General features: G+C 41.5%; 1 protein-coding gene across 1 annotated transcript in view; it reads right to left on the bottom strand.

Annotated features, from left to right (window-relative positions):
- LOC139417420 (disintegrin and metalloproteinase domain-containing protein 12-like) overlaps positions 1 to 23226 on the bottom strand; it is a 150773-nt gene that overhangs the window by 43541 nt on the left and 84006 nt on the right. Inside the window, exons 4-10 of the mRNA XM_071166701.1 lie at positions 21033 to 21111; positions 7509 to 7585; positions 3845 to 4034; positions 2527 to 2592; positions 902 to 973; positions 440 to 609; positions 149 to 233 (exon numbers count right to left, since the gene is read on the bottom strand). Of these exons, the coding sequence (XP_071022802.1) occupies positions 149 to 233; positions 440 to 609; positions 902 to 973; positions 2527 to 2592; positions 3845 to 4034; positions 7509 to 7585; positions 21033 to 21111 (739 nt within the window). The remainder of the gene's footprint in view (positions 1 to 148; positions 234 to 439; positions 610 to 901; positions 974 to 2526; positions 2593 to 3844; positions 4035 to 7508; positions 7586 to 21032; positions 21112 to 23226) is intronic.

Genomic DNA, 23226 nt, shown 5'->3' with positions numbered 1-23226 from the left:
CCGACCCTCCACCAAACAATGAACGGTGAACACATTTTCTTTACACGGTGCCTCTGGATAGCGATAAGCTGAGCTCTGAACAATATCAATGCAGTTGATAGCATCAGACTGAATAGAGGAGGAACACCAAGGTTCAGCTTATACTTACCATGACGATGCCTCCAGACTGCTCCACTGTACACATGCTCATGATGGGGGCCATGCCAATGGTGGTACCCTGGAAGTACACCCCACTGGGGGGAAGGGGATCGAGGAGAGGTATAGATGGTGACTTCAGGGATTAAATACATACGAATAATCCAATCATAGCCTATTCGTATCCCAAATCACAAACAAGGGAATTGTACTGTATGGGAGGTAGAACTTGCGTGTGTCTCTTTGTCTGAGTGTGTGCTTCATGTGTGTGATTATGCGTTCATGTGTACTGTAGGATCTCCACCTGATGAGCTGAGCGTTGTCGTGTGATTTTGTAGGCAGTAGCTTGACTTTCCTCCAGTCTAGGAACTCATGCAGGGTGTTGAAGGGGTCCTGAGTGACAGGACACTTATCAGCGTCGCTCCACACCTCCAGGCCCACTAGGGCCACACGGATGTTCAGGACCCTATAGAACTGAGGAGGAGGAGGAGAAGGCCAGTGAGTAGAAGGATGCATATGTAAATCTGTCCAACAATGTATTTTTGGACAGATTTACATAAACATGTAGTATGGATGACTTGCTTGGACCCTTATACTAGCGATCTATCGATAGCTGTAAAATACAATTTTAGATAGACTAAAATCAGTTGTGAGACACTGACAGTAATATATTAGCCTGATGTGGCATTAATCTTTACTGCCAGAGGTATTTCTATTTTAAACATAAGATGGATCTCTGCTGTGCATTGGGAGGTGGAGGTTTTACCTTGTCCACGTAATTGGCTATCTCTGCCAGTCTCTGCTTCACCCTCTCAACGTCCTTCCCCTGTTTCTGAAACTGAACACACAACCACCAGGTTAACATTATTAGACGTTAGGAAGCAAAGAAGGACAAGAATAGCGGATGAGTGCATAAGATAATGCCCATAATATACAGTACTGAAAACTGGGTTCAATATCATTTGAACAAGTGTGACCGTGAGACACCGCCACGTCGGGACATTTACCTCCATTTCTATCCACACAAACGGACTGATTGTTTTGGTACACCAACTTTTCCAACATGACTATTGCTATGATCATTGTTATTTTTATATCATATAATCATTATTATAGTATTCTTTATGTTAGCTTCATAAGAGCACAAACGCTCCAGAGTCTGGTTATCATATAATTTACTGCCAACCTGTTCTACTCACCCCCTTCTTTGTGAACTGGGATCCTCAAAGGACATTGTTTAAGGGGAATCTCCCATTTAAGGAGTGTTTTGAAAGTTTATCGTAAACGCTAATGTGTATGATAATTATACCTTAGAGTTAAGTGTTAGCCATTGCAATGTCAACTGTGCAATAGTATTGCCATTCAAGTGTATTACCATTCAATTGTACATGGCAAGCAGATCTTCTGCTTGTCGAGGTCACATGCTGTTACCAAAACTCTGCCAAATACTCAGATATGTGAGTAATGTGAGTAGTTAATGGGCATTTTACCCTGTGTTTGAGGTGTCTGGCCTTAGGCCCCAAGTCAAGGCTGTTTTGCTATTTTTGGCACAAGTAAGTTAATTTATATCTTTTCAACAAAGTATTTTTGGAAAAATATTTCTTCTCAGTTTTTCTCATCATGTATATTTTCTCCTTTACACAAGCTAGTACAGTATAATGGTACTTCTATGCAGTAAGGGCCCATAAGTTCCAGATACCCTGTATCTTCAACCTGTCTGAGAGAGAAGGCATAACACGTCGGACAGGTTGTCAAGCTGCGATCAATCTGGATCTGGGCTGATCTCACAGTGGGAAAGAAACAATTGGCAAGTCAACGGGGAGCATGTGCACTGGCAGAAATAGCATGTAAAGAGGCGTCGGATGCAATCAATGCTGAGACAGACTCTCCTTTTTCATCCCACTGTGCATCCACCTGCTTGAGTGTCCTAAGTGTAAGCCTACTTAACCGAACCATCCAACCTGCCCCTTATAGAGCTGAAGAAGCAAATGGGTTCTCTCCTCCTCTCTTCAAGTTCAGGTCAACAGCATCAGCTAGGGGCAGCCAAGGGAAATCCCAGTGCGAGCCTTTCTCTCCTTCTTCTGCATCCACACCGTTTCCTGTTTCCTGTCTAGTCCACTGGGGAATCATTCAGCACTTCCTGTGGAATACAGCTGCCACCGACGACCACACTGATTGCAGCAGCACACTGACCTAATTCTGCCGTTACCAAGGTGGATTTGTTCTTGCGTTCTTAGTCTCGCCTATTTTCTGCAGCAAAGTCTGTGTGGCTTACATCCTCATGCCCATCACTAGCCATTGTGAATGGGCAAACCACATAGGCATGGTAATGATGAGGGCTGATGACAGGACTTTTATACATGCATTATAAATACATTATAGATACATTACCTCTCTGTTGTCTGCAACGATGACCAGCTCTACATATTTGGTCGTTTTCTGAGCATGCCTCTTGTTCTGTGATGCAGAAAGAGGGAGAGAGGGAGAGAGAGGGGGGGGGGGGGGGGGGGACATGGGATTCTAAATTTAACCACCCTTCTCAAGATCCTCCATGGTCTTTTTTGAGCACTGTAAACAACGCACACTTACGCACAACTTCCTGTGAGTCCACAGTGGGTTCTTTATGTTAAAGCTACTTCAAAAACATTGCTTATTAATCTTTCAAAAGGCTTCTGTCACGGCATCACCTTTGATTTCAACTTCGCATTAACCGCCTACACACCAGTGGTGAAAGCTTCACAAAAAAATCCTATTATTCATCTGCTGAGTCACACAGACAGCAGACGCTTTTCTATGAAATATCTTGTTCACCTATTTTAGTACTCCTGTGTTTTTCATAGAGACATTTTAAAGCATTAGCATTGAAAGCTGCTGATTCACTGTGTCAGTGAGTGTCTTGGTTATTGTTTCTGAGGGAAAAGGGAGGACCAGGATTAAGGGTGGATGCAGGTACTGTGGTAGTGGCAGATGGACCTGTTTACCTGCTACATGGAGACTGGTGTGGGGAGCAGAGCCCACGCTCCTGCCCTGGCCCTGATATTGGACTCTGGAGTCAGGGTGAGAGGGAGAGAGTAAGGCCAAGGTTGGATCTCTACCAGGGTTCATGTGCTGGTCTGACCTCCAATCCAGGTACAAAACCAATCCAGTTTAAGCCCTGGTTCCTGATCAGTCCAGTCACAGCCACAGCGTAACATTGCTGTCATTGTATTTAATCGATCCTAGTGCCCCAAAAAGCTATGTTTTACCAACAAAAGTATGTTTGATCCTACCTCTAATGCAATAGCTATAAAGGCAAGCATTATTTTACAAATGAACATTTAACATCTCCCTAAGGCTTCCCATTACAAAACAAAAATAATATCAGCCTGTTTCAAATGGTGGCATGTTGATTCCCCCGTTCATGAAAGATGGCCTCCTCTTCACTCTGTTATCAAACCCAGAACCCTGTGTACAGCTGGTATCAGAAAGCTATCTGGACGACAACGTCACACGTCCTTTAGCCCACGCTCCAGACCAACTAAAACATCAATTCCATTATCAAGCTCTGCCTTTTCAACACTTCTACATCTAATGATTCTTCCTGGGAGCTTCATCACGAACAGTGTTGTTAATGGAATCCTACAACATTACTAAAGTGGTATTTGATGGAGGTTATCTGAATGGTCGGATGAAAAACTCAGATGCTGCTGAAGTTGATGACGAGCCTTACCCTGGTACTGAATGTTCTGAAAGGGCTTCTCAGATGGTTGTCAGGGGTAACAGAGGACATGTTGAAGCCATGACCACAGGTTCCGGGGGTCAGGTTGAGGTTTTCCCCTCGGTAGATGATGTGTTTATTATTGTCCTGGTACAACGATGGTTCAAGGAAGAAGGTCTTATTTTCAAGTGAGATGAAACCCCTGGAAGAGAAGGGAAGAGAAGGTACAGTAATGCTGTTCAACAGATCTGGCATAATGCATTGGCAGTGTGGACAGGGCAGTATGTGACCTGATTCTATAATACAAAATGATCATGAGCTATGTGGAAAACAAGTCAATGATTAAGGTATTTCTCTATGATAAGGATGTGGTTCTTTAATCTGGTGTTAGCAAATAAAACCCAAAAGTCTGGCATGAATCACATATCAGGCCTAGTTTCAGGAGAGCAAATACATTGCAGATGGTGTGTTTTAAAACCCAAATCATTTCTCAATTCCACATGTTTACTTTCCTGGCTGTGAGCAGTGCGGGTGGGTCAATTTTCTGGACCTTTTACACAATTACTACATTAACATTGTTTTACACATAAAAAAACATCTTACCGGTTTTGATTGAATAAGGTATAACCCACAATGTTCCTTGGTTCCTTGAGATGTGTAAAGGCTGTGGGCTCTGCCCCAGTCACTCCCTAGCCACACACATACAGTGCCTTGCGAAAGTATTCGGCCCCCTTGAACTTTGCGACCTTTTGCCACATTTCATGCTTCAAACATAAAGATATAAAACTGTATTTTTTTGTGAAGAATCAACAACAAGTGGGACACAATCATGAAGTGGAACGACATTTATTGGATATTTCAAACTTTTTTAACATATCAAAAACTGAAAAATTGGGCGTGCAAAATTATTCAGCCCCCTTAAGTTAATACTTTGTAGCGCCACCTTTTGCTGCGATTACAGCTGTAAGTCGCTTGGGGTATGTCTCTATCAGTTTTGCACATCGAGAGACTGACATTTTTTCCCATTCCTCCTTGCAAAACAGCTCGAGCTCAGTGAGGTTGAATGGAGAGCATTTGTGAACAGCCGTTTTCAGTTCTTTCCACAGATTCTCGATTGGATTCAGGTCTGGACTTTGACTTGGCCATTCTAACACCTGGATATGTTTATTTTTGAACCATTCCATTGTAGATTTTGCTTTATGTTTTGGATCATTGTCTTGTTGGAAGACAAATCTCCGTCCCAGTCTCAGGTCTTTTGCAGACTCCATCAGGTTTTCTTCCAGAATGGTCCTGTATTTGGCTCCATCCATCTTCCCATCAATTTTAACCATCGTCCCTGTCCCTGCTGAAGAAAAGCAGGCCCAAACCATGATGCTGCCACCACCATGTTTGACAGTGGGGATGGTGTGTTCAGCTGTGCTGCTTTTACGCCAAACATAACATTTTGCATTGTTGCCAAAAAGTTCAATTTTGGTTTCATCTGACCAGAGCACCTTCTTCCACATGTTTGGTGTGTCTCCCAGGTGGCTTGTGGCAAACTTTAAATGACACTTTTTCTGGATATCTTTAAGAAATGGCTTTCTTCTTGCCACTCTTCCATAAAGGCCAGATTTGTGCAATATACGACTGATTGTTGTCCTATGGACAGAGTCTCCCACCTCAGCTGTAGATCTCTGCAGTTCATGCAGAGTGATCATGGGCCTCTTGGCTGCATCTCTGATCAGTCTTCTCCTTGTATGAGCTGAAAGTTTAGAGGGACGGCCAGGTCTTGGTAGATTTGCAGTGGTCTGATACTCCTTCCATTTCAATATTATCGCTTGCACAGTGCTCCTTGGGATGTTTAAAGCTTGGGAAATCTTTTTGTATCCAAATCCGGCTTTAAACTTCTTCACAACAGTATCTCGGACCTGCCTGGTGTGTTCCTTGTTCTTCATGATGCTCTCTGCGCTTTTAACGGACCTCTGAGACTATCACAGTGCAGGTGCATTTATACGGAGACTTGATTACACACAGGTGGATTATATTTATCATCATTAGTCATTTAGGTCAACATTGGATAATTCAGAGATCCTCACTGAACTTCTGGAGAGAGTTTGCTGCACTGAAAGTAAAGGGGCTGAATAATTTTGCACGCCCAATTTTTCAGTTTTTGATTTGTTAAAAAAGTTTGAAATATCCAATAAATGTCGTTCCACTTCATGATTGTGTCCCACTTGTTGTTGATTCTTCACAAAAAAATACAGTTTTATATCTTTATGTTTGAAGCCTGAAATGTGGCAAAAGGTCGCAAAGTTCAAGGGGGCCGAATACTTTCGCAAGGCACTGTAGTCACTTCCTAGGGTGTGTTCAGCTCGCTTCAACATTTTCTACGTTGTGTGACAGTTTGTATTGAACGACACATTTCCTCAAAACGGTGTGCACCGTTCTTCAACAGCCTTTGAGGTAGATTTGCTCCTGTTTGGTGGGTGTGGCGAGTTGTGGCCGAATCAATATGGGTGTGACCATCTGAAATCTCAAAACTCATGCAGCAAACTATATTTATGGTAACTGCCCTAAGAGCCACAATAATCACAGCTTTTTCAACTGGTCGTTCAGTACAGTACCGTTTCCGTTGAGTTTAACATTGCACCCTGTTCTGTCGTACTGAACGTAACCCTGGTTTGAGTGTGTCAGGAAGGGGGAAGCCATCTTGATTATTGACTGCATTTGTGGGCAGAAATGTTTGTAACTAGGAAACTGTTTATAGTTGAAAGGTTATTTCTAAGGCTTACTGATACATTTGTTTTTTTCCCTCTGTACTACCTTTCCTTTGGATTAATACACAGCCTAACAACTCAACTGGAAAAATCTTTATTTCCTTTCTTGCGGCTGGATTATTTAGATTTGAGCTTTTTTGAGGGACTGAACTAATGGCTCTTAGTGCAATAACTCAGTCAATGTAAATGGACCCACTGACCTACAGTAGATTCAACTGCCCGAAATGTGTTCTTAGGCCAACCAAAACTCTGAAACAATTTGTTTTGGCATCAAAGCCAAGCCACATATTGCTCGTCAAACATCTGTCTGCCTCAAGGATTTTGTCATGAGGTACAAGATTTGAAAAAAGAAAGCATTACCAGTAAAACTCCATTGGGGTGGACTCTTCAGCTACAGCAATACTTCTAGTTCAGGTGTATTACCGCTAAATGTTCCTAGTCATTAGCTTTTATTGTGTTGTTAAAAGGATAATGGCATATTAAACGTTTTCTCGTCACATAATGCATCTGTAGTTTTGGGGTAATTAAACAGGAGATGAGCGTACATCAGCAGGCTTTCTGTTGCTGTTACCACTCAGTCAGGCAGGCAGCTTTATTACTTCCAGGTGGCTATTAGGCACAGACACATGCCCAGAGGAGAGGACAGACACGTAGGCCATCATTGTAAATAATCATTTGTTCTTAACTGACTTGCTTAGTTAAATAAAGGTTAAATAAAAAATGTTCTAAAAATAATCACTGGGTGGCCCAGACCAAGTCCATTTTCTCTGTCTAGGGATCGCTTATATCCTCTGGTGGACTCTTCTATACTCTTGGGTAAGTGGACACTCATACCTGATTGTTGACAGAGCTTTAAGGGCCAGTTACACAGCATGTCTGACTGAGACTGCTGGGATCTTATAGAGTGAAGTGTTACTTACCGGAGGCCAGAGCAGGTGCTGAGAGTGACGTCAGAGTTAGCGTGGCCCTCCACTTCTCCATGGTAGTAGCAGTTCTTCTAAAAAACACCATCATGGCACTCAAATCAGATTTGAACTGTGCCAGGACGTTCTTCACTATGCTATAGTATAGGGTAAAACCATTTGAATTCAAACACTTTTTGACAGCAACCATTTTGATATGAATGAAATGTTTGTAATTTCCAATTAGAAATTTGACTTGATTTGCACAAATGAAAATGTCCATTAATTATAATCCACTTAATAATTCACATGTCCTTTTGCGGCAGGTTCATTTTCCTGCTGTAGCAAACTGGCTCAAATTAAGATCCTACATCTGTATTGAAATCTTAGAACTATAGATAATAGGGGGCGCTAGTGATCAAGACATGGAGTAGGTCATGTTTTTCTGAGCTCATGCTGAAATTGCATTTTTTTGTTAATATATTTTTTTTTACTTTGACCCAAAAAGAACTAGGAAACACAGCCATTGAATGACTTGCTTTACTCTGTTCAACTTTTATTTGTGTTTTAATGTGTAAATGCCGCATAACCTGCAAAAGTTTATGTTTCATCGGAGTCATTGACGAACGAGAAAACACTAGGCCCAAGACGAGGAGCTTGTGTGCTTCAACAAATGGATTTGAAGGCCGAGATTCTTGCTTCTCCATCTATACTCAAGTCGGAACTCAAGGAGGCGCTCAGGGAGGACTTTCATTTTATTAAGTCGATATTACAAGCAGTCAAGAATGAGCTCACAAAGCATACAGCAATGGTTCGTACTGAACAGTTAAGTTAAGTTAAGAAAACTGTCTCCGACATGGAACAAGGCTTGTCAACATGCTCAGACGACACGACTACGCTACAAACTCGATAAGAAGTTCGAAACTGATGTGGCTAGCCTTAAGGAACAATTCATACATCTACAAGGTTATATGCGAAGATCCAATTTCAGGATCATGGGGGTAGCTGAGGACCAGGGCTCAAGTTCTACTTCATCGGTCTCAAAGTTATTGAAGGAAGCCCTCAAATTGGATAAATACATCCTTGTAGACTGCTCACATCGGGGCTCTCAAGCAAGAAAGCCTGGCGGAAAACCTTGCGTCATTGTGGCTAAACTACACTACTATCAGGATTGTATTGATATTCTTTGGCGTGCCAGAGAATTAGGCCCACTTTGATGCAACGGAGCATCCATCTCTATCTTCTCAGACTATGCCCCCAGCGTTGCTTGTGACCGTGCCGCTTCAACAATGTCAAGAGTCTGCTCTGTGAACAGACCAACGTTAGGTATGGTGTAGCTTTTCCCTTTTCCTGCCCGGCTCCGTATAACATACAACAGCACAGAGAAAGAGTTCAAAGACCCTATAAGGCGATGGTCTTTGTAAAGACGAATATTCTACCAAGGTCAGATGAAGCAAATTACTGAATGTTTACCTATTTGGCGATTAGGGTAATGGATGAATGTTTCTACCACTGCAGACTCAGTCTCTCTTTTGTAGATACTGTATAGCGTTGCCAGTGGTATCAGTTGATATTGTTATTATTAGGTAATGTTAGTGCCTTAGTTCTGGTGAGTCAAATGGCCTTTTGTTTTAACATTTTATTACCATGAAGCTGCTCATGTCTATTTGCTGTAAGATGTCATTTATAAAATGTTTTATACTTTCTTTTAAAACAGCCTAGTTTTGGGTTGTAAATAAGTCATTCTTATTTATTTATTATGCGCAACTTCTTCTAAATCCTTCATTATTTCAGCAGGGCTCTCTTCTCAATAGGTTTAGTATTCCCCACTACAAGCACATCATGTGTGTATATCTTTGCGTGTGGATTAGCGATTACCTTGTTCTATTAGGTGACCAAGGTGACCAGGGTGGATTTACTTTTCTATACCAGACTTCAGAGTATTGTTTTTTATGTTTTTTAATTCTTCTTCAAATGTTGGGTTTTTCTTTGCTATTTTTGGAAAAAATGTAATGGATTAGTTGTTATTGTAATCTGGCATCTATCCTTTTCCCACCTGACTTTACATGGCTAAGCCTAATGTCATGAGAGGGACATCTGGTTGCTCGGTCATTTTTGCTAGCTGGAATGATAAATCTTTAAAACACCCAGTGAAATGTAAAAGGTTTCTTTCTCATTTAAATCACCTTAAAGTAGATATGGCCTTTCTTCAGGAGACACATCTCTGCACTTTCGACCACTCTCGTTTAAAACTAGAGGAGCAGCCATTTTAATTAATAAAAACATACCGTTCGCAATGTCAAGTGCAGAGGCAGACTCAGCAGGCTGTTTCATTATAGCAGTAGGAAGACTGTATATCACACCTGTTATCTTGGCTAACATTTATGCACCAAATTGGGATAACAGTTCATTCTTCACAAATGTATTTTCTCGATTACCAAATATGGACACACACCACCTAATACTAGGTAGTGATATGAATTGTGTACTGCAGCCCAATCTGGATCATAGCTCTCCTAAGGTATCATCTTCATCAAAGACCGTATCTACAATTCAGCTATTTCTTAAGACATATGGCATATTTGATGTGTTGTGTTTCCACAATCCCACAGCTAGGAAGTAATCTTTTTCTCACCAATTCATAAGACCTTCTCACGTATAGAGTACTTTTTCCTAGACAATAGATTTCTGCCACTTATCGCGAGTGTGATTACCAAGCTTTAATCATTTCGGATCATTCTCCGCTCACTATGAAACTACTTATACCAAATACACAACCTAATTATTGCCCCTGGCGGCTTAAATCACTACTGCTATCAGAAGAAACCTCTGTTGCTTTTATAACATCTCAAATTGAACTATTTCTTGATCTTAATCTAACCCCTGGACTAATCTAACCCCTACAGCAGTAAGGCCTTCATTGATTCCCAATCTAAGGGGCCAAATTATTACGTACATCGCAAGATTAACGAAGTGCAACATTCCACACCTAGGGGAACTTACAAACAAAATCTTGGATTTGGATATGGCATATTCACACTCTTTACTAAAACAATGTTTGACACTTCAGAATTTGATTTTCTTTCAACTCGACAAGCTCAAAATCTAATTAGTAAATCTCGATACAAAAATGATAAACATGGAGAGAAATCAGGGAAAATGCAAGCACACCAGCTGCGTCAGAGAACCGCAAATCAAACCATAGCTGAGATAACTGACGAGCTGGGTAACACATGTATTGATCATTTAGAGGTCAATTCATGCTTTCATAACTTTTACTCACAATTATACACTTTGGAATCTGCTGGTAATGCTACCTTATTTAACACCTTTTTTGAGAACTTAGATATTCCTACAGTTCAACCTGAGATAGCTGCTGATTTAGAAGAACAGCTCTCCGTAGAAGAGATTGTGTTGGCAATTAAATCTATGCAGTGTGGTAAATCCCCTGGACCTGACGGATTTCAGAGCAAATTCCCCCCCAAAATCTCAGATCAACTCTCTCCTCTCTTGCTTTCCAAATTTGAGTAATCATTCTCCTCAAACTCTTTACCCTCAACAATTTCACTTATTCTGAAAAAGGAAGAAAACACTGTTGAGTGTGGTTCATATAGGCCCATTGTTTTTACTGAATCGTAATGTAGAGATACTTTCTAAGATGATTGCCTGCGATTTTGAGTCAGAGTTTCCCTCCATTATCTCGACAGATCAAACTGGTTTCATTAAAAATTGTTATTCTTTTTTCAACATCAGTAGTCTTTATAATATGCTTTTTATTCCCTCTTCATCTGACACTCCAGAGATATTGTTATCAATTGGGCGGAGTTGGATTATCTATTTTATACTCTCAAACAATTTGGAAGTATTATTAACAAACAATACATTCTCTCCATTATTATACCACCGTTTCATGTCTAGTCTGGAAAAGGGATCTCCTCACCGTACATGTACATTGATACCGATTTTGCATCTTTTGAGCAGTTAGTTCAAAAGTTCAATATTCCTAGATCCCATTTCTTTGTATCTTCATACTCTAGTCACGTCCCATCATTTATTCTTTATTTTATTTCACCTTTATTTAACCAGGTAGGCCAGTTGAGAACAAGTTCTCAATTACAACTGCGACCTGGCCAAGATAAAGCCAAGCAGTGCGACAAAAACAACAACACAGAGTTACACATGGGATAAACGAGTCAATAACACAATAGAAAATCTGTATACAGTGTGTGCAAATGAAGTAAGGCAATAAATAGGCCACAGTGTCGAAGTAATTACAATTTAGCAATTAACACTGGAGTGATAGATGTGCAGAAGAGGATGTGCAAGTATAAATACTGGTATAAATACGGGTGTGCAAAAGAGCAGAAAAAAACTAAAAAACAAATATGGGATGAGGTAGGTAGTTGGGCGGATGGGCAATTTACAGATGGGCTGTGTACAGTTGCAGCGAGCGGTAAGCTGCTCTGACAGCCGATGCTTGAAGTTAGTGAGGGAGATATATGTCTCCAACTTCAGGGATTTTTGCAATTCATTCCAGTCATTGGCAGCAGAGAACTGGAAGGAAAGGCAGCCAAAGAAGGCTTTGGCTTTGGGGATGGCCAGTGAAATATACTTGCTGGAGCGCGTGCTACGGGTGGGTGTTGCTATGGTGACCAGTGAGCTGAGATAAGGCAGAGCTATACCAAGCAAAGACTTATAGATGACCTGGAGCCAGTGGGTTTGGCGACGAATATGTAGCGAGGACCAGCCAACGAGAGCACACAGGTCGCAATGGTGGGTAGTATATTGGGCTTTGGTGACAAAACGGATGGCACTGTGATAGACTGCATCCAAGTAGTGTTGGAGGCTATTGTATAAATGACATCGCCCAAAGTCAAGGTTCGGCAGGATAGTCAGTTTTACGAGGGTATGTTTGGCAGCATGAGTGAAGGAGGCTTTGTTGCGAAATATGAATTTGATTCTAGATTTAACTTTGGATTTGAGATGCTTAATGTGAGTCTGAAAGGAGATTTTACAGTCTAGCCAGACACCTAGGTATATATAGTTGTCCACATATTCTAAGTCAGAACCGTCCAGAGTAGTGATGCTAGGCGGGCGGGCAGGTGTGGGCAGCGATCAGTTGAAGAGCATGCATTTAGTTTTACTAGCGTTTAAGAGCAGTTGGAGGCCATGGAAGGAGTGTTGTATCGTTTGGAAGTTTATTAACACAGTATCCAACGAAGGGCCAGATGTATACAGAATGGTGTCGTATGTGTAGAGGTGGATCAAAGAATCACCTGCTGCAAGAGCAACATCATTGATATATACAGAGAAAAGAGTCGTCCCGAGAATTGAACCCTGTGGCACCCACATAGAGACTGCCAGAGGTCCAGAAAACAGGCCCTCCGATTTGACACACTGAACTCTATCTGAGAAGTAGTTAGTGAACCAGGCGAGGCAGTCATTACAGAAACCAAGGTTGTTGAGTCTGCTGATAAGAATACGGTGATTGACAGAGTCAAAAGTCTTGGCCAGGTCGAGCATGGCTGAGGTGCACTTGTGACCAGCTCGGAAACCGGATTGCATAGCAGAGATGGTACGGTGGGATTCGAGATGGTCGATGATCTGTTTGTTCACTTGGCTTTCGAAGACTTTAGAAAGGCAGGGCAGGATGGATATAGGTCTGTAACAGTTTGGGCCTAGAGTGTCTCCCCCTTTGAAGAGGGGGATGATCGCGGCAGCTTTCCAATCTTTAGGAATCTCAGACGATACGAAAGAGAGGTTGAACAGACTAGTAATTGGGGCTGCGACAATGGCAGCTCTTTCAGGACATCAGCTGTCTGGATTTGGGTGAAGGAGAAGCAGGGGGGGGGGGGGATGCTTGGGCCAGTAGCTGCGGGGGGTGCAGAGCTGTTTGCTGGGGTTGGGGTAGCCAGGTGGAAAGCGTGGCCAGCTGTAGAGAACTGGTTATAGAAATTCTCGATTATCGTGGATTTATCGGTGGTGACAGTGCTTCCAAGCAAGAGTGCAGTGGGCAGCTAGGAGGAGGTGCTCTATAGTGTTCCAAAACTTTTTGGAGTTAGTGCTACAGGATGCAAATTTCTGTTTGAAAAAGCTGTTTGAAAAAGCTTTCCAAACTGACTGTGTATTTTGGTTCCTGACTTCCCTGAAAAGTTGCATGTCGCAGGGACTATTCAAAGCTAGTGCAGTGCGCATGGTTTTGTGCTGGTCAAGGGCAGTCAAGTCTGGAGTGAACCAAGGGCTATATCTGTTCATAGTTCAATTGTTTTTGAAAGGGGCATGCTTATTTAAGATGGTGAGGAAGGCACTTCTGAAGAACAACCAGGGAGGATGCCTGACGGGAGGAGGTCAATATCCTTCCAGGATACCCAGGCCAGGTCGATTAGAAAGGCCTGCTCGCAGAAGTGTTTTAGGGAGCGTTTGACAGTGATAAGGGGTGGTCGTTTGACTGCGGACCCATAACGGACTCAGACAATGAGGCAGTGATCGCTGAGATCCTTGTTGAAAACAGCAGAGGTGTACTTAGAGGGCAAGTTGGTCAGGATGATATCTATGAGGGCGCCCATGTTTACATATTTGGGGTTCTACCTGGTAGGTTCCTTGATAATTTGTGTGAGATTGAGAGCATAATGCCCACCTACCTCCATTCTAGATTATAGTTTTAAAGTGAACCCTTGTATAAACTCGCACAATCTGGATTCCCTGAACTCTCTTAAGAACCAATGGAAAGAGGATTTAGGGGACAACTTTCAGACTAAACTTGGCAGAGTATCCTTAAGAGAATACATTCTTCATCTATATGTCTAAGACATTATGTAATTCAATTTAAATTAGGTCATCGGCTGCATTGAAATGGAACCGGTCACAACTTGTAGACTTGTTTACGTGTTGCTGTGCGTTTTGTAGCCAACCTTACTTTGCTACTTGACAACTTTACGGTTTTTACTTTTTAATTGCCGTTTATATTTTTAGTTTTTCCCTCACTCAACTTTTTTTCATTCAACTTTTTCACTCCGAACGCTTTATCTGGACATGGTTCTACAGGACCTCCACCAGCTGAAGCTAAGTAGTAACATTAACATGATGCCTCCTAATTGCAGTCGCTGTACTCATAATATACAGGGGAACGATCGTCTTACGACGAGGATAGCTGAGCTGCAAGCCCAGCTTCAGACGCAATCGTTAGGCAAGGGTAATTTCAGTGTAGGAAAGGATGAAACAGCGTCTGTGCCACCAGTAAGTACAGATACTAACGTTAGTACAAATCCCCTCGCACAGTCCCCGCAGCCGGACAACTTTCTCATGGCTTCTGGAGGGAAATGCTGTAGGAATGCTCAACCGGTGTCGCTCTTTCAGCTGACAGAAACTTTCAACCGGTTTTCTCCATTAAGCAGCGAGTCTGAGGCAGAGCCTTCTCTGGCCTCTACTCCTCCTGTTACGGAGACGCCAAAGCTTCCCACCATTAGCTCTGACAAATTAAAAACCCTAGTCATTGGCACCTCCATTACCCGCAGTATTAGACTTAAAACAAATCATCCAGCGATCATACACTGTTTACCAGGGGGCAGGGATACCGACGTTAAGGCTAATCTGAAGATGGTGCTGGCTAAAGATAAAACTGGCAAGTGTTATCCATGTAGGCACCAACAATGTTAGCATGAAACAGTCAGAGGTCACCTAGCGCAACATAGCTTCAGCGTGTAAATCAGCTAGAAAGATGTGTCTGCATCGAGTAATTGTCTCTGGCCCCCTCCCCGTTAGGGGGAGTGATGAGCTCTACAGTAAAGTCTCACAACTCAATCGCTGGTTATAGTCAGTTATAGTCAATGAACTAATCACTGATCATAATCTTGATGTGATTGGCCTGACTGAAACATGGCTTAAGCCTGATGAATTTACTGTGTTAAATGAGGCCTCACCTCCTGGTTATATCCCCCGTGCATCCCGCAAAGGTGGAGGTGTTGCTAACATTTACGATAGCAAATTTCAATTTACAAAAAAACCCAGACGTTTTCGTCTTTTGAACTTCTAGTAATGAAATCTATGCAGCCTACTCAATCACTTTTTATAGCTACTGTTTACAGGCCTCCTGGGCTGTATACAGCATTCCTCACTGAGTTCCCTGAATTCCTATTGGACCTTGTAGTCATAGCAGATAATATTCTAATTTTTGCAGATTTTAATATTTACATGAAAAAGTCCACAGACCCACTCCAAAAGGCTTTCGGAGCCATCATCAACTCAGTGGGTTTTGTCCAACATGTCTCTGGACCTACTCACTGTCACAGTCATATTCTGGACCTAGTCTTGTCCCATGGATTAAATGTTGTGGATCTTCATGTTTTTCCTCATAATCCTGGACTATCGGACCACCATTGTATTACATTTGCAATCGCAACAAATAATCTGCTCAGACCCCAACTAAGGAGAATCAAAAGCCGTGGTATAAATTCTCAGACAATCCAAAGATTCCTTGATGCCCTTCCAGACTCCCTCTGCCTACCCAAGGACGACAGAGGACAAAAATCAGTTAACCACCTAACTGAGGATCTCGTCTTAACCTTGCGCAATACCCTAGATGCAGTTGCACGCCGAAAAACTAAAAACATTTGTCATAAGAAACTAGCTCCCTGGTTTTCAGAAAATACCCGAGCTCTGAAGCAAGTTTCCAGAAAATTGGAACGGAAATGGCGCCACACCAAACTGAAAGTCTTCTGACTAGCTTGGAAAGACAATACTCTCGTGCAGTATAGAAGAGTCCTCACTGCTGCTCGATCATCCTATTTTTCCAATTTAATTGAGGAAAATAAGAACAATCCAACATTTATTTTTGATACTGTCGCAAAGCTAACTAAAAAGCAGAATTGCCAAAGAGAGGATGCCTTTCACTTCTGCAGTAATAAATTCATGAACTTTTTATTAGTTGCTACTATCTTGTCTCATTGCTACAACTCCGTACGGGCTCGGGAGAGACAAAGGTCGAAAGTCATGCGTCCTCCGAAACACAACCCAACCAAGCCGCACTGCTTCTTAACACAGCGCGCAATCAACCCAGAAGCCAGCCGCAACAATGTGTCAGAGGAAACACCGTGCACCTGGCGACCTTGGTCACCTGGGAGGCCCTAAATTCATGAACTTCTTTGAGGAAAAGATCATGATCATTAGAAAGCAAAACGGACTCCTCTTTAAATCTGCGTATTCCTCCATAGCTCAGTTGTCCTGAGTCTGCACAACTCTGCCAGGACCTAGGTTCAAGGGAGACACTCAAGTGTTTTAGTACTATATCTCTTGACACAATGATGAAAATAATCATGACCTCTAAACCTTCAAGCTGCATACTGGACCCTATTCCAAACTAAACTACTGAAAGAGCTGCTTCCTGTGCTTGGCCCTCCTATGTTGAACATAATAAACACCTCCCTATCCACCGGATGTGTACCAAACTCACTAAAAGTGGCAGTAATAAAGCCTCTCTTGAAAAAGCCAAACCTTGACCCAGAAAATATAAACAACTATCGGCCTATCGGAATCTTCCATTCCTCTCTAAAATTTTTGAAAAAGCTGTTGCGCAGCAACTCACTGCCTTCCTGAAGACAAACAATGTATACGAAATGCTTCAGTCTGGTTTTAGACCCCATCATAGCACTGAGACTGCACTTGTGAAGGTCGTAAATTACCTTTTAATGGCGTCAGACTGAGGCTCTGCATCTGTCCTCGTGCTCCTAGACCTTAGTGCTGCTTTTGATACCATCGATCACCACATTCCTTTGGAGAGATTGGAAACCCAAATTGGTCTACATGGACAAGTTCTGGCCTTGTTTCGATCTGTCGGAAAGATATCAGTTTGTCTCTGTGAATGGTTTGTCCTCTGACAAATCAACTGTACATTTCAGTGTTCCTCAATGCTCCGTTTTAGGACCACTATTGTTTTCACTATATATTTTACCTCTTGGGGATGTCATTCGAAAACATAATGTTAACTTTCACTGCTATGCGGATGACACACAGCTGTACATTTCAATGAAACATGGTGAAGCCCCAAAATTGCCCTCGCTAGAAGCCTGTGTTTCAGACATAAGGAAGTGGATGACTGCAAACTTTCAACTTCTAAACTCAGACAAAACAGAGATGCTTGTTCTAGGTCCCAAGAAACAAAGAGATCTTCTGTTGAATCTGACAATTAATCTTGATGGTTGTACAGTCGTCTCAAATAAAACTGTGAAGGACCTCGGCGTTACTCTGGACCCTGATCTCTCTTTTGACGAACATATCAAGACTGTTTCAAGGACAGCTTTTTTCCATCTATGTAACATTGCAAAAATCAGAAACTTTCTGTCCAAAAAGGATGCAGAAAAATGAATCCATGCTTTTGTTACTTCTAGGTTAGATTACGGCAATGCTCTACTTTCCGGCTACCCGGATAAAGCACTAAATGAACTTCAGTTAGTGCTAAATACGGCTGCTAGAATCCTGACTAGAAGCCAAAAAATGTGATCATATCACTCCAGTGCTAGCCTCCCCACACTGGCTTCCTGTTAAGGCAAGGTCTGATTTCAAGGTTTTACTGCTAACCTACAAAGCATTACATGAAGGCGAGGTCAGTACAGGTGCATCAAAGCTGGGACCGAGAGACTGAAAAACAGCTTCTATCTCAAGGCCATCAGACTGTTAAACAGCCACCACTAACACTGAGTGGCTGCTGCCAACACACTGACACTGACTCAACTCCAGCCACTTTAATAATGGGAATTGATGGGAAATTATGTAAATATATCACTAGCCACTTTAAACAATGCTACCTTATATAATGTTACTTACCCCACATTATTCATCTCATATGCATACGTATATACTGTACTCTATATCATCGACTGTATCCTTATGTAATACATGTATCACTAGCCACTTTAAACTATGCCACTTTGTTTACATACTCATCTCATTTGTACATACTGTACTCGATACCATCTACTGTATCTTGCCTATGCTGCTCTGTACCATCACTCATTCATATATCCTTATGTACATATTCTTTATCCCCTTACACTGTGTACAAGACAGTAGTTTTGGAATTGTTAGTTAGATTACTTGTTATTACTGCATTGTCGGAACTAGAAGCACAAGCATTTCGCTACACTCGCATTAACATCTGCTAACCATGTGTATGTGACAAATAAAATTTGATTTGATTTGATTTGATATATATATATATTTTATAGAATAGACATGACCACTGAAGTTAACATTCACCGGTGTGTGAACCGGCAGCCATCTTTGTGGTAATAATTAAAAGTTCAAATGTCAATTCAATTTAAATGTCAAAGGTGTACCAGCTAAATTGCAATGGCCTGAAGGGATAAGTCCATTCTATGAATTATATTTATATGATTGAAATGACACCCACCCTGTATTCAAGAGCATGTTGTCTCAACCGATGGCAGGCACAACACAAAAACCTCAGATGATGTAAAATAGGGTGAAAGCTAAATCTGAGTTTACACGTTTAAGAGTTTTTTTTAAGGTTAAAGGTAAGAAAATGGCAACATTTTCCTCCCCAAAGAATTGTTGTTGAAATGATCAAATAGTTTGACTAACCAGTTTGGAAGCTTTTAAATTATATTAAACTCAACCGTTTATCTTTTCCAGTGAAGAAGACATGGATGTCTCATGGAATGGTAGGGTATGTAAAATGGGTCAACTTTGAACACCTTTATCTCATGAATGTTTTGTCATTTAGGTGCAAAATGTCACTTTCTGACCACTTCTTCCATGGGCAAACATGTATGGAATGTTTAAATCAAAATGGATGCTGTCAAAAAGTGATCGATTTCAAATGGATTTAGCGTATACTTATCTTTTGTTTCACCCATGGTCAACCATGGAAAGGAGAAGTGGAAAGGAAGCCATCTAAGTGTACAGAGACATAATGTAGCTACTGTCTGTCTGAGACAGTATGATGAGGAGGAACTGTCTGGTTTGGAGTGAAAACAAACCTCTGTATTATGGCTGACAGGCTTCTTTCAAGTCTACACTAATCCCTCCAAGACCAACTGATTTGTTAGCCAAAAGTCTGTTTGAAAAATACAGAATGTCAATACTGAACTGTGAGGAAATACTTGAGGCTGGCATTTTCCATAGCCACAGTTCATACTTTTACACAATCACTTCAGCTGTGCTGACTTGACTCCAAAAGAGACTCCCTTACTCCTCTGAAAGGAAAGGAAGGAGACTCTTTATGTGAAACTATTTGAAAAAGCATTACTATGAATATATAATATACATTGCTGAGTCACCAGCTAGGCTTAATGGCCTTCACTTCACTTCCATTACATTAAACATGAACGGTGCCATAGACATATATTGGGAAACGCTAGGTTTACCTTAGCTTCTTCATCTTTCTTTAGGACACTGTGATTCATTTTTTGAGTGCGTACCAATTTATGGTTTTATAATGTCCATAAATACTTTCAGTTGTGTTTTGGATAGTGACCTTTTAAAACGAAAATAGCAGGCAAATACAAGGTAATCTACTTTCAAAATAAGTGTTTTTTGACAGTTGGTTTTTCATAGGTCAAACATCTGAAAAGTCTAAAAAGGGTCCGATGTCATGGCATTTAAAGCATAGTCAATTTGAGAAATGTCACATAATATAAAACTTTACATTTTTGCATACCCATTCAACCTACTATTTAGAATGCAACAATGGGTATTCGTACAGTTGAGCTTAGAGGAAATTATATTGTCAATCAGTGCCAAATCACAAAGCATTTCCCTTTCCAACTGCCAAGCACCTGTCAAGCTGTCCTCACCTCTGCTCAATTAAGTCATATTTTCAATCTCACTCCAACTGTGAAGCGGGAACAAGCCTGCTAACTAAGCGAAAGGCTTTTGAAAATCACTAATGAGGCTTGGTTGGCTTGGTTATCCCAGAAGGCTTCAACACGTTCTACCTGAAGGCTGGCCTAGAAAAGCTGCTGTGCTGACCTTTTGTCAACCCGTCAACAGTTGAGCTAATTACTTTAAGGAAGAGTAGCAAAAGTTCAGTTGACTAAGATGTGAGACCTGGCAATAGCATCTGCATACTTACAGTGGCTAACTACTGTAAATCAAACTGTAAGCGAACGAAGCCAAATGACCTTGACAGCCATTGAAATGTAGCATGTTCTGGTCCTGGAGGACTTAAAAGCACGTAGCTATGTGCAATAATGTACATATATTATACCTGTCTCCCCTTAAGGTACCTAACCATGTATCAATTCACCAATTGTTAGGTCTACATGTAAATATGGCTGTATGTCAATAACTGTACAGATATTCCCCACTGAAAACTAAGTTAGTCATTCTCCATTTACTGGATGATAACATTTGATCTTTTGGATGCCAACGCCATGTCTATAATTCAGATATGTGTCCTCAACATTACCGGAGGGCCATTTGAATCATCCCTTTACATTACATCTTTAAAAGGTCCATCCTTTAAAGTCAGCAGCACACAATGTTCAGTCAAACATGAATGTTAGAAACACTCAACCTCCAGCCTACCGTAAAGTTGTGAGCACCAGTGACTGCACTGCCATCGTCCAGATAATGTGTCTCAGTGTAATGGCTCGCAAACAGGCCCCTAAAAGAGGAAGGAACAGAAAAGGAAATAGAGACATCACAAGCAGGTATATTTTCTGCTCCACATAAAAAACACAATCCCTTTCAGAGGACTAGAGAGAAGTAGGACACACTCTGGTTAATGGCCGTATACAGTATTCTGAGTGAGGTGTGAGCTGTTAGGGATTAGGTGTAGGTAAAATATACAGCATTGGGAAGCTAGAGGAGCGGGGGCAGGGTTTGGGTGTGACCTTGAATTACATACTGTACACTCATACGCTGAAGAATCGCTAATGAGTTAATTCTATTATTTTAGTGTGTGTGTGTGTGTGTGTGTGTGTTGTATGTTTCACACTGCAGGCAATGAGCAGATGGACATGGTGAGTCCCACCCCAAGCGTTGGCTGAGGAGCTGCAGGAACACCCATCTCTACAGCTGCATAATCAAAGTGACATCAGAGCGGATGGTCACTGGAACATGTTTGGGAGTGTGTAGGTGGGTGTGTGGGTGTCTGTGTGTAGAGAAAGAAAGAGAGAGCAAGAGTTAATCTATGAGTGCAGTAGGTGTAGTTGGGTCTGTAGGTAGCCGAGTGCTGTCCTCCAAAACGGTGCCTCAAATACTATACAGAGTATTTATTTCTAAGAAGTATGTTTTGTGGTGCTATACTTAAGTCTGTTAGAAAGGATTTGTGGCTTGGCAAGCAGATCAGGAACATCTGTCCATTCGGCTCAGGAACCAAGGATGTTAATGAGCGAGAGCCCCTAGGTGCTTCATTGAGTGTTTGCATATTTTACGTGTTTCCTTGCTAGCATGTGAGATGAAGGAAACAGAGTCTGAGTTCAGGGATATTCAGAGGAACAAGATGTACTGGAATATAGAAACTACAGTAAGAAAAAGAGGTGTGAGCTGAGTGTACATATCACAGACACTGACAAGATCAAATCAAATACATTTTTATTTGTCACATGCTTCATAAACTTCATTGGGCTCCTGAGTGGCGCAGCGGTCTAAGGCACTGCATCCCAGTGCAGGAGACATCACTGCAGTCCTTGGTTTGAATCCAGGCTGCATCACATCTGGCTGTGATTGGGAGTCCCAAAGGGCGGCACACAATTGGCCCAGCATCGTCTGGGTTTGGCCGGGATAGGCCGTCATTGTAAATACGAATTTGTTTTCAACTGACTTGCGGATCCTTTTCCAACAATGTAGAGTTAAAGATAGAACATTGAAAAATAAATAAATATTGACATGAGGAATAAATACATTGTAAATAACAATAATGAGTAAAAATAACATGGCTATATGCAGGCAGTACCAGTACTGAGTTGATGTGACGTGCAGGGGTACAAGGTAATTGAGGTAGAAGGCCAGCATCCCAGAGTCGCCTCTTCACTGTTGACGTTGAGACTGGTGTTTGGCGGGTACTACTTAATGAATCTGCCAGGTGAGGACTTGTGAGGCATCTTTTTGTCAGACTAGACACTCTAATGTACTTGTCCTTTTGCTCAGTTGTGCACCGGGGCCTCCCACTCCTCTTTTTATTCTGGTTAGGGCCAGTTTGCACTGTTCTGTGAAGGGAGTAGTGCACAGAGTTGTACGAGATCTTCAGTTTCTTGGCAATTGCTCGCATGGAATAGCCTTCATTTCTCAGAACAAGAATAGACTGATGAGTTTCAGTAGAAAGTTCTTTGTTCCTGGCCATTTTGAGCCTGTAATCAAACCCACAAATGCTGATGCTCCAGGTACTCAACAAGTCTAAAGAAGGACAGTTTTATTGCTTCTTTAATCAGTAAAACAGTTTTCAGCTGTGCTAACATAATTGCAAAAGGGTTTTCTAATGCTCAATTAGCCTTTTAAAATTATAAACTTGGATTAGCTAACACAACATGCCATTGGAACACAGGAGTGATGGTTGCTGATAATGGGCCTCTGTACACCTATGAAAATATTCCATTAAAAAATCAGCCGTTTCCTGCTACAATAGTCATTTACAACATTAACAATGTCTACACTATATATTCTGATCAGTTTGATGTTATTTTAATGGACAACAAAATATGCTTTTCTTTCAAAAACAAGGACATTTCTAAGTGACCCAAACCTTTGAATGGTAGTGTAGGTATGGGCAAAGTGACTA

This window comes from Oncorhynchus clarkii, chromosome 1 (assembly GCF_045791955.1).
Source record: "Oncorhynchus clarkii lewisi isolate Uvic-CL-2024 chromosome 1, UVic_Ocla_1.0, whole genome shotgun sequence".
Taxonomy (NCBI): Eukaryota; Metazoa; Chordata; class Actinopteri; order Salmoniformes; family Salmonidae; genus Oncorhynchus; species Oncorhynchus clarkii.
Note: the sequence above shows the minus strand (reverse complement) of the source record. Positions and strands in the feature narration are given on the sequence as shown.